Source organism: Caretta caretta, chromosome 1, assembly GCF_965140235.1.
Source record: "Caretta caretta isolate rCarCar2 chromosome 1, rCarCar1.hap1, whole genome shotgun sequence".
Classification (NCBI taxonomy): domain Eukaryota; kingdom Metazoa; phylum Chordata; order Testudines; family Cheloniidae; genus Caretta; species Caretta caretta.
Genome location: NC_134206.1, coordinates 266960139 through 266972580, shown reverse-complemented (window position 1 = coordinate 266972580; position 12442 = coordinate 266960139). Strand labels below are relative to the sequence as shown.

At 42.5% G+C, this 12442-nt stretch overlaps 1 protein-coding gene across 9 annotated transcripts in view; it reads left to right on the top strand.

Moving 5' to 3' along the window:
- ANO4 (anoctamin 4) overlaps positions 1-12442 on the top strand; it is a 292125-nt gene that overhangs the window by 105433 nt on the left and 174250 nt on the right. For 6 of the 9 annotated variants that reach the window (XM_048835453.2, XM_048835454.2, XM_048835448.2 and 3 more), the window contains exon 3: positions 4321-4431. The exons of the other annotated variants lie outside the window; for them this stretch is intronic. In XM_048835453.2, coding sequence (XP_048691410.1) covers positions 4321-4431 — 111 coding nt within the window. The remainder of the gene's footprint in view (positions 1-4320; positions 4432-12442) is intronic. 9 annotated transcript variants of the gene reach the window in all.

Sequence of the window (12442 nt, the reverse complement as noted above, 5' to 3'; positions counted from 1 at the left end):
ACATTTCCCAGGGTCACTACCCTTGATATCAGCAGATCTTTGATTGCGTGGGCTACTTGCATCACAGCAGCCCCCACAGTAGATTTGCCCACTCCAAATTGATTCCCAACTGACCGGTAGCTGTCTGGCGTTGCAAGCTTCCACAGGGCTATCGCCACTCGCTTCTCAACTGTGAGGGCTGCTCTCATCTTGGTATTCATGCGCCTCAGGGCAGGGGAAAGCAAGTCACAAAGTTCCATGAAAGTGCCCTTACGCATGTGAAAGTTTCGCAGCCACTGGGAATCGTCCCAGACCTGCAACACTATGCGGTCCCACCAGTCTGTGCATGTTTCCCGAGCCCAGAATCGGCGTTCCACAGCATGAAGCTGCCCCATTAGCACCATGATGCATGCATTGGCAGGGCCCATGCTTTCAGAGAAATCTGTGTCCATGTCCTGATCACTCACGTGACCACGCTGACGTCGCCTCCTCGCCCGGTATCGCTTTGCCAGGTTCCGGTGCTGCATATACTGCTGGATAATGCGTGTGGTGTTTAATGTGCTCCTAATTGCCAAAGTGAGCTGAGCAGCCTCCATGCTTGCCTTGGTATGGCGTCCGCACAGAAAAAAGGCGCGGAACGATTGTCTGCCGTTGCTCTGACGGAGGGAGGGGCGACTGACGACACGGCTTACAGGGTTGGCTTCAGGGAGCTAAAATCAACAAAGGGGGTGCCTGTACATCAAGGAGTATTTCAGGCAGGACTTCACGGAGGGTTCCAATAAGAAATGGTGCACCTAAGTTATTGTTCTTATTGGAACAAGGAGGTTAGCCTGGCCTCTGATTGATACATGGCTAGATTTACCTCGCTGCACCTTCTCTGTGAGTGACTGCAGTGTGACCTAGAAGAATGAGTCCCCTAGATGGGGGTGTGGGGGAAGCAAATGAATACAGAACAAATCTGGTCTATTTCTTGTTTTGATCCACTCCATCTATCTTTTACATCTTTGGCTGGCAGCAGACAGTGCAGAAGGACTGCATGGCATCCACATCTCATGGCTGCTCGGCAGAAGATGGTACAGTACAACTGCTAGCCATCCTCATCTCTTGCCTGCCCGGCAGAAGATGGTACAGTACGACTGCTAGCAATTCTCATCTCTTGCCTGCCCGGCAGAAGATGATACAGTACGACTGCTAGCAATCCGTATCGCCTGCCTGCTCACCATAAGACGGTTCAATAGGACTGACTGCAGGACTAAAGAGAATGACCTGGTCAAGTCACTCTAAATTAAGTCCCTGCGCCCATGTCTGTCCAGGCGCTCCCAGCCGACGTGGCCAGGAGCACCTCGGACATGACGATGATGGCTACCAGTCGTACTGTACCGTCTGCTGCCACAAGGCAAGGGGTTGCTGCTACTGTGTAGCAAAGCCGTACCGCGTCTGCCAGCACCCAGGAGACATAGGGTGACGGTTACCTGAGCGGGCTCCATGCTTGCCATGGTATGGCGTCTGCACAGGTAACTCAGGAAAAAAGGCGCGAAACGATTGTCCTTGCTTTCACGGAGGGAGGGAGGGAACGGGGGCCTGACGATATGTACCCAGAACCACCCGCGACAATGTTTTAGCCCCATCAGGCACTGGGATTTCAACCCAGAATTCCAATGGGCAGCGGAGACTGCGGGAACTGTGGGATAGCTGTCCACAGTGCAACGCTCCGGAAGTCGACTCTAGCCTCGGTACTGTGGAAGCGCTCCGCCGAGTTAATGCACTTAATGCACTTAGAGCATTTTCTGTGGGGACACACACACTCAAATATATAAAACCGATTTCTAAAAAAACGACTTCTATAAATTCGACCTTATTCCGTAGTGTAGACATACCCATAGTGGCCAGGATGGTATTTTCAGGAAGATCACCGAAGGATTGTAGTTTCCTTAGGAAGTCAGTGGTGTCTTGAAGATAGCTGGGAGTGCTGGTAGCGTAGGGCCTTTTGAAACCTTTTGAAGTGATAAACACCCATTTTTTCATGGTCTGTGTGTATAAAAACATCCTCACTGCATTTTCCACTTTTATGCACCAGATGAAGTGAGCTGTAGCTCACGAAAGCTTATGCTCAAATAAATTGGTTAGTCTCTAAGGTGCCACAAGTACTCCTGTTCAACAGAGTGCCTCTCTCTCCCCATGTTAGGCTGCCATAGTTGTGATCAGCAGAAGTACTCCAGCTAGAACTCTCTTGGTTTTGAAGGGATAAGAGGCTGCTGACTTTGTGTTCTCTGTAAGGGTCCCTGGGCCTTGGAACTTACTTCTTTCTGCCCTTGTTGGGTGTGCTGCAGAGCTCATCTATTTTCTTGATCTTTTGGGAGTGACAATTGAGATGTGAGGAGGGTAGGTGTCTGAGGAAGATGGAGTATTTTAGATTTGTCGGTTAATTCTAGCTAGGGGATGAGGCTAGGCTACTGGTTTTGAGGATATTAACAAGGAATACATATTTAAAATTTGTCACACGTGAGGGTTTTTTACCTGTTACACCAACTGAAATAAATCAGGGACAAACAAACCACTTAAGTCAATCCTTATTTCTTTACTCCCCATCCCAGTTGTCTACAAATCTCAATCAGGGACTGCAATACCTTTCCCTGGCCTGTAGGTCATCCAATCTCCTTTCTGGGGCAGAGCTTAGTCCCTAGCCTTGTAGGCCACCTGCAGATTTCCCAAGGTTGCTATTATTTGAAATATCAGCTGTCTCACTTTAGAAACTCTTTGTTCTTGTCAATAAATGTTGTCTCCTGCTACCGCAATGACAGATTACCTTACAGACTCTACAAGGGAAACTGCCTCTGATGTCAGTAGTGGAGTCTTCTCTCTGGAACAAAGAAATAAACTGGGGCATATATGGAGGTAGTTTAAAAGTATAATCTTTTTCCTGTTGAATAAAAAGACCAAGTTAATTCACTTTGATTCTCATATTTCCAAAGAGTGAGGTAACAGAGTATGGCACTCTTTAAAATCGGGCTGGATAACTTGGTCAACAGGAATCATGTTTGTTGCTATGCAAACTAAAATAATGATGGGATAATCGAATCTCATGCTTCATGGGGAAAAAAAGACTGCTGCACAGGTCAGGAAGGAATTTCTCCACCATTTTCAGAACCAGTGCACAATTGACTTGATGCATGGCAAAGTACGAGGGGAAGGAAATCATCATAATCAGAAGCATGACTAATTAGCACTGATGGAAGCAGGGGATTGGGCTTAATGGTCTGATGCAGTATTACAACCTATGTATTCCTAAATCCGATAAGTGATATTTTGCTGATCATTGTAATCCCATGGGATATGTGTTGTGCTTACTCAAGGAGTCACTTGTACTTATCACAAGTGCTGTAACTCTTTGTTGCTCTCCTTTGAAAATATGTTATATGTCCAATAGCCATGTCTCAAGTCTTAACCTGAGCTAAAATAGTCTGCAGACCAAAGCCTATATGCACAGTGCATCATCAAACTTCCAGAATAATTTTGCCTTCCTCTTGGAACACAGCTGTGTTAGTGTACATGGGAGGGTCAGTTTTTCCAATTGTCAAATTTGTACATGCAAAAGAGCATTTTGGCTTGCAAAATGGATACGTTATGTCTGTTACATGTGTAACTAGATTTGAAAAATTGACTGCTTGCCTGTGCCAGTCTATAAAGTGTTGCAGAATTATGAAATGCACTATAACTCACACCATGGCAGCCACAAAACATCAAGGTGTGAATCGTGCAAACCTCTTCAAAATGCACAGCAGTATTGCAGCACTTCAGGGGCTGGACTGCAACACCTTGACATGTAAGAGGTCTTGTGCTGTTATCTGAGTGATGTACTGTCCTTGCTCTTTCCTTGCTGATGTCTATCATAGGCTGTTTGCTGTCTTGAGACTTTATTTGGCTTGGTGGGTTTTTTTTTTATTTGCTTGTTTTATTTTTGCTTATTTATTGTAGTGGCATGGAGATGTCCATATGCCTCTCCCCTTTGTTTTAACATAGTGGAGTTTGTCTTGTGGTTGTTGTAGTGAGAGGAACCCACTGTACAGGATGGTGAAGGAATTCAGCAGTGATGTCAGTGGGTAGTTGACATAAGAGGATTTTGTTGATGCTCTGTGTTGTCTTAACTCAGTGGAGGAACAACCAATAGATTCTGGATTATCTAACAATACCTGTCTGGTCTGTAGGAAAATTGACTTGGGTGGGTGGGGGGAAAAAAATTAGCTAGCTTTAGTTATTGTGGCAGCTGCCTCTCCGCAAAGCCCCTTGCTGGATTTTCTGCTGCACTGTCACAAACTCCATCAATCTCTTCGATTTCTTCAGAAGGAACAGAGGACTTGCAAAGTAACCAGTTGGAAACGCAAATTTCGATAAAGCCAGATGTCCAGAAGAGAGATGTGGACTTTTCAGAAATTCATAATGCAATACAAGAAAGTAAGTTACTACTTGGTTCTAAAATCGGTTATATTGTACAAGAGCTGACTGAAATGAATCAAAATAGTATAATACTTGAAAGAATGGTTAAACTGGAGAACTGAATGATGTGAATAAATTGGAAACTTATGAGAGAGTTCAGTGGATAATTTAATTTCAACAGTAGTGAAAACTATTGTGGCCAAGAATCAAGACTCAGGGCCCAGTGTCCCTGTTGCTTTATTAACTCCCTTATCACCCTTATTCAAGGTTTTATTTTAAACTAGTTGTCTTCTCTGATTTTCTGTTGAGAAAAACAGCTCCTTAAATCTTCAAATGCTACAAGATATACAAGTATGTATTAAAAAACCCGTGTTCCTCTTTAGTTTGGTCAGAAATGCTAGGTATCATGCATCTGATCTTCCATTCAAGTGAGTGCAGCATAATTGCAGCAAGACGGTTAGTTGTTTGATTAAAATCAATATCTTCTTGCTTACCCTTTCTATGCTATAGATTTGTACTGAACTCTACGTGCTTTCTAAACTGAAGGAGCCTTTTCCATGAGGATCCTTGAATGTAGAACTTGCTTCCTATCCTCTTTGTCCATTGCAGCCCCAATATGTTGATTATCAAGACACACTGTAAACAGAATTTCTTTTTGTATGTGTGTTTGGGGAGGGGTGGGTAGAAGAATGCAGTGACTCGATGAAGGTGGTGGTTAATTTGCAGGATGACTTCTGTGGGAAGGATTAGAATGTGGGGGCCTGTCTGTCTTTTGATTGATTGTGTGTACAGTATCTTAATTTTTTGTACCAGTGCCTGGATTGAAGGCTCTCTTCAGTTATGAATATGAATAACTAAATAGCACAAAGCTGCAGTGTTTGTGTTGCAAACATTTCTGGGAAATGCTTAACCACTTTCTTCCACTGCTCCTGGTTTGTCAAGTAAGTATTTTAAAAGTCACGACAGCTTTCTACTAATATTAGATTTTGCAAAACTTTTTTTTCTTAAAACAAATTGGATTTTGGGACTAGACATATTGATAGAGTCCCTTTCAAAGCATCATTTATTTTGAGGCTGCCTTTCCCCTGTTCCCTAGGTAATGTGTCACACAATAAGACTCTTTTATTAGGTTATGTGCTTATACTGGGCAATCCAAAGTGTCACTGAATAGTGTGTGCAGGTTGTCCAGAAAACCTATTAAAACATATTTAAAACTGCTGTAAAAGATCCCCACTTCCTAAAGAAAAGAGATGTTGGTTTGGTAGGGGGCTTTAATAACAAAATACTTGTAAATAATGACTGCACGTAACCTGCATTCAGTAGTTAGTCATCACTAGCGTATGCCTAGTTCATCCGTTCCAATAGTTTAAAGAAGAATGGACATGAGCATAAGATCTAAGTGTGAACTTTATTATAAATAGGAATTTAAGTGCTCATGCAGAAAGGGATCAGATTGACAGCCCTGGAGATTGAGGTCCTTTATTTATCTATAGAGCAGATGCAGCCACCATTGGCAATGAATGCTCCATGCACCTCACCACCTTGTCTTAATTCTCCTTTGGAGAGACCACATTTCATTTCAGAGCAAGAGTAGTTCATTCTCCAGGCCTACAATTCTTGGTGTGGCCACCTGCTTGCAGTGCAGTCCAATTTGCAAAGGTGGGCTACACATCTGAGGATTTTCTTGCTAACTGCAGTCAGGTGTGAATAGCAAATAATTAGGATATAGTCAGGGCCAAATTTACACCTTACGCACACCTAAGCACAGCATCTTCAGGGTTCATTTCCCTCCCTGCCCCCGCCTACAGCTGGCCTATGTGTTTTCCGTGAAAATGAAATGAAAAGAAAAATATTTTAAAAAATTAAATATTTATTCAATGCAATAACAAAAAACACATGTAATTAAAACAATCACGTAGGTAGCAGGTAGGTGCTACTTTACTTCACATGCACGTAGAATCATAGGATTTCATCTAGTTCAGTCCCCTGCACTCATGGCAGGACTAAGTATTATCATGTTTTTTCCTTGATTTCTGCTCAGTGAACATTCTAATGATATCCTCGCAATCCATACCTTTTAAAAGTTCTCCTACAATAGTTAGAAGAGTCCAGAGTTCTGACTCTCGGGAGCACCGGCTTCAGCCCTGTGGGGGGCGCTGGGGCTCAAGGCTTTAGCTATGAGGGGAGTGCTGGTTTCAGCCCCAGCACTTCCCCTGTAGCTAAAGCCCAGAGCCCCAGTGAGCCCCACCCCTGCTGAAACCTGGAGTGGAGTGGGGAGCCCCAAGCCCTGGTGCTCTCCCCTCCCTCCCCCAGGCAAAAGCCGGGAACAGAGCCTTGGGGCTGAAGCCCTGAGCCCTGGTGCTCCCGAGGGTCAGAAGCCCTGACCCCACCCCTGCCCGGAGTCCTGACTCACCCCCATCCCCCAGTGGCTGAAGTCCAAACGTCTTATTCTAAGTTACAGACATTTCAGAAGAAAGAATGAAGAGTACTTGTGGCACCTTAGAGACTAACAAATTTATCTGAGCATAAGCTTTTGTGGGCTAAAGCCTGCTTCATCATTGCATGCAGTAGAAAATACAGTAGGAAGATATGTCAGAAGTGCTTCCCCAGACACTGTACAAAAACATACAACAAGTTGGTGGGAATGTGATAAGAGAAATTTGGCAAAGTCAATAAACGTGGTTTATAAGGAAGGAAACAAACAATATTAAAAACTGGAGTAATGGGGCTTTACAAAATAGAATACTCTTTACTGTGCAAGAAAATAGTCTCAATGGTTTAAAATTTCTTAGGCCTACTTAGCTACAGTGGGTGGAAATCAGGCTTGGTTTAAATCAATTAATTTATCATTAATTTCAGCGTGGTCACGATTTCATCCCCCGCACTCCCTTTGGCTTTGTGTCTGTTTATAAAGGTTTCTTAAGGCTTTGCTTCTGTTTATAAAAGTTACATCGTCCAATTAGAGAACGGAAACCATAACGTCTGAGAAACCTGTCCCATTGCACAGACCAAATACCAAAATCTGACTAGTAAAAACTCCTAAGCACTTCTGAATAGTTCACAGAAACATATGGGCCCAACGATATTTGTAAACAAAATATAGGAAATAATGGAGAAATTCATAACCTCATGACTGGATTGTGGGTGATTCATAAACATAAACAAGGGCCAAAAAAATCAGAAGGAGAAATTATTTGCAACTAGTAATTTTGCCAGTCCTGATACAGACACACCACGATAGTCAGGAAAAGTGCTTCTGATGTATCTGTGTTAAAGTGAGCATCAGCGTAGGTAATACAACAATTGCAGCTCTTTTGGCTTGGAAAGCTATTTGAAAGCTATCTGCGTAAAGGCCCTGCAGGCTGTTTGTGGCTTATGTATCAAAGGACTAAGATCCATGGGTTATGCTTTTAAAAATTAGCTCAGAAATCTATTTGTATCAAGTAGAACTGGTTTCAAAATAAGTATTTTCAGGAAAAAAAAGTGTGAAATGAAATTATTTGGAGGGAGGATTTTGAAAGTGTTTGACTTTTTTTTTTCTAAAAAATCCAAAACAGATCAATTTTCTGTTTTTGATTAAAAATGGAAATTTTCAAAAGGAATGAAAATTATCTACAAAAACATTATCTACAAGGCCACTTTTGTTAGTGTCAAGATTGATAATACAGGTTAAAAGAGAATGAAAATCATGAAACACCATTCATTACCATGGTTCTCTTTAGTCCTGCAATATCTCATACAGGAAGATATCTGACTCTTAATTATTTCTGATTCTTAATATTTACTATTTGGTGTTTGTTGACGGGATCCCCAAGCATCACACCTGTGGGTACAGCTGTTCTTACAATAGATAAGATACAATAGGTAAGAACGGCCATATTGGGTCAGAGCAATCCTCCATCTAGCCCAGTATCCTGTCTTCCGACAATGGCCAATGCCAGGTTGTCATAAATATAAAGGGAAGGGTAAACCCCTTTGAAATCCCTCCTGGCCAGGGGAAAGCTCCTCTCACCTGTAAAGGGTTAAGAAGCTAAAGGTAACCTCGCTGGCACCTGACCAAAATGACCAATGAGGAGACAAGATACTTTCAAAAGCTGGGAGGAGGGAGAGAAACAAAGGGTCTGTGGGTCTGTCTGTATGCTGGTTTCTGCAGGGGATAGACCAGGAATGGAGTCTTAGAACTTTTAGTAAGTAATCTAGCTAGGTATGTGTTAGATTATGATTTCTTTAAATGGCTGAGAAAAGAATTGTGCTGAATAGAATAACTATTTCTGTCTATGTATCTTTTTTGTAACTTAAGGTTTTGCCTAGAGGGGTTCTCTATGTTTTTGAATCTAATTACCCTGTAAGATATCTACCATCCTGATTTTATAGGGGGGATTTCTTTACTTCTATTTACTTCTATTTTTATTAAAAGTCTTCTTGTAAGAAAACTGAATGCTTTTTCATTGTTCTCAGATCCAAGGGTTTGGGTCTGTGGTCACCTATGCAAATTGGTGAGGCTTTTTATCCAACATTTCCCAGGAAAGGGGGGGGGGTGCAAGTGTTGGGAGGATTGTTCATTGTTCTTAAGATCCAAGGGTCTGGGTCTGTAGTCACCTAGGCAAATTGGTGAGGCTTTTTACCAAACCTTGTCCAGGAAGTGGGGTGCAAGGTTTTGGGAAGTATTTTGGGGGGAAAGACACGTCCAAACAGCTCTTCTCCAGTAACCAGTATTAGTTTGGTGGTGGTAGCGGCCAATCCAAGGACGACGGGTGGAATATTTTGTACCTTGGGGAAGTTTTGACCTAAGCTGGTAAAGATAAGCTTAGGAGGTTTTTCATGCAGGTCCCCACATCTGTACCCTAGAGTTCAGAGTGGGGGAGGAACCTTGACACAGGTGTATCAGAGGGAATGAGCAGAACAGGTAATCATCAAGTGATCCACCCCCTGTTGCCCATTCCCAGCTTCTGGCAAACAGAGGCTAGAGACACCATCCCTGCCCATCCTGGCTAATAACCATTGATGGACCTATCCTCCATGAACTTATCTATTTTTTTTGAACACTGCTATAGTCTTGTCCTCCACAACATCCTCTGACAAAGAGTTCCACGGGTTGATTGTGCATTGTGTGAAGAAATACTTCCTTTCCTTTTGTTTGTTTTAAACCGACTGCCTATTAATTTAACGTCATGATTTTATAGATATCTATTATATACCCCCTTAGTCATCTCTTTTCCAAGCTGAGAAGTCCCAGTTTTATTAATCTCTCCTCATATGGAAGCTGTTCCATACCCCTAATCATTTTGGTTGCCCTTTTCTGTACCTTTTCCAATTCCAGTATAAGATCACACAGGAAATCCTGACCATCCTCCTCCTCTGCCTGTGGATTCCTCTAGCCAGCACCTCAGAATCAGTGCCATAGTCTCTCTGACATAACTGAATCTGCTTCTCTCATATAATAATGGGCAGAAGCAGTGCATTACTTTAGGTCTCATCCATGCTTGGCTAACAGAAGCCTGGAAATGATGCTGGTGCCAGTGAGTTCTGGGATCCAGCATAAAGGATGATAGTTGTTTGACCCACTGCTCTCACAATTCCCTCAGACAATTTCTTTCTTCCCCTTTTTCTAGCTACTTCTGCTCAGGTCACTGGATCAGTCTTTTCCAGGCTTGCTGGGTCAATATTCGGTCCATATCCACTCTATCCTCCTGTATGTGTCCATTTACCATTTTCTAGGCCACCCGCTTGTTCTACACCTATGAATTCTAATCTCAAATGCCTCTTAAACAGGATTCCCATCATCCACCCTTTGTACATGCCCATATAATCTCAGACCCCTCTCTTGCACCTTCTCGCTGAAACTGCAGACCTTGGTCTTACTCCTGATGGCATCATCCCACATGAGGTCCAGCAATGTCAATCCTCTGACTGCCCTCAGACATCTTATTTCTATGGTTTCAAGATTTCTCAAGTGCCTCTCTTTGGTCACCCAGGACTCTGATCCATACAGAAGAGCTGGTCTTATCATAGTTTTGTATAGGTTTCCCTCAAGTAGTCTGGGCCTGTGTTTATCATAAATCAGTCCACTTATCTTGCACTAGACTTCCCCTGAATTCAGCAGCTTTGTTTGTAGTTCTCTGTTGACTTTTCCTTTTGCCACTAACCAACTCCCACTAATCTCTGGTTCTGCACAAGTCACCCATATGACTTCAGTGTTTTCTTTATTCATTTTGGGGCCAACAGAAGTATGAATAGTAATGAACTAAGTTCTGATCCTTGGTGGAGACCAACCTTCACCTCAAAACACTTTGTTCCACCAAAGGACAGCTCCACTTTTGTCATGGAACCATCATACAAATCCTTAACCATCGGGACAAGGTCCTCCAGTACCCCATAGAATCGTAACAGCGGTATCTGCCCTCACCTAAGTACTTTGCCAGATTCTTTCTCCAATCAAGGAAAGCCCAGCCATGCCTGACATTTTCCTCCACCTTCTTTTCAACCAGCTGTCTGGGAATAAACATACCATCAATAACCCCTTTTCCATTTCTAAAACCAAACTGCTCCTTTCCTAAAATGGCATTCACTATTTGACAAATGTGACGGTCTATGATTCTCTCTAACAGTTTCTTACAGCGGGACAGCAGCTTAATTCCTGAGGGCTTCAAACATTCATAGCCTCATAGACTTTAAGGACAGAAGGGACCATTGCGATAGTCTAGCCTGACCTCCTGCACATCACAGGCCACAGAACCTCACCCACCCCCTCTTGTAATAGACCCATAACCTCCGGCTGCATTACTGAAGACCTCAGATCATGCTTTTAAAGAACTCAAATGTGAAATTGTGGAACTATTAACTATGATTTGTAACCTGTCCTTCAAATCAGCTACTGTACCCAGTGACTGGAAGATAGCTAATCTAACACCAATATTTAAGAAGAGCTCTAGAGGTGATCCTGACAATTACAGACTGGTAAATCTAACGTCAGTACCGGGCATATTAGTTGAAACAATAGTAAAGAATAAAATTGTCAGACACATAGAAGAACATAAATTGTTGTGCAAAAGTCAACATGGTTTCTGTAAAGGGAGATTGTGTCTCTCTCATCTATTAGAGTTCTTTGAGGGGGTCAACAAACATGTGAACAAGGGGGATCCAGTGGACATAGTGTACTTAGATTTCCAGAAAGCCTTTGACAAGGTCCCTCTCCAAAGGCTCTTATGTAAATTAAGTTGTCATGGGAAAAGAGGGAAGATTCTTTCATGGATTGAGAACTGATTAAAAGACAGGGAACAAAGGGTAGGAATAAACGGTAAATTTTCAGAATGGAGAGGGATAACTAGTGGTGTTCCCCAAGGGTCAGTCCTAGGACCAATCCTGTTCAACTTATTCATAAATAATCTGGAGAAAAGGGTAAACAGTGAGGTGGCAAAGTTTGCAGATGATACTAAACTGCTCAAGATAGTTAAGACCAAAGCAGACTGTAGAACTTCAAAAAGATCTCACAAAACTAAATGATTGGGCAACAAAATGGCAAATGAAATTTAATGTGGATAAATGTAAAGTAACGCACATTGAAAAAATAACCCCAACTATACATACAATATGATGGGGGCTAATTTAGCTACAACTAATCAGGAGAAAGATCTTGGAGTCATCGTGGATAGTTCTCTGAAGACGTCCACGCAGTGTGCAGCGGCAGTCAAAAAAGCAAACAGGATGTTAGGAATCGTTAAAAAAGGGATGGAGAATAAGACAGAGAATGTCTTATTGCCCTTATATAAATCCATGGTACTCCCACATCTTGAATACTGTGTACAGATGTGGTCCCCTCATCTCAAAAACGATATACTGGCCTTAGAAAAAGTTCAGAAAAGGGCAACTAAAATGATTAGGGGTTTGGAACGGGTCTCATATGAGAGAGATTAAAGAGGCTAGGACTTTTCAGCTTGAAAAGAAGAGACTGGGGGGGATATGATAGAGGTATATAAAATCGTGAGTGGTGTGGAGAAAGTGAATAAGGAAAAGTTATTTACTTGTCCCC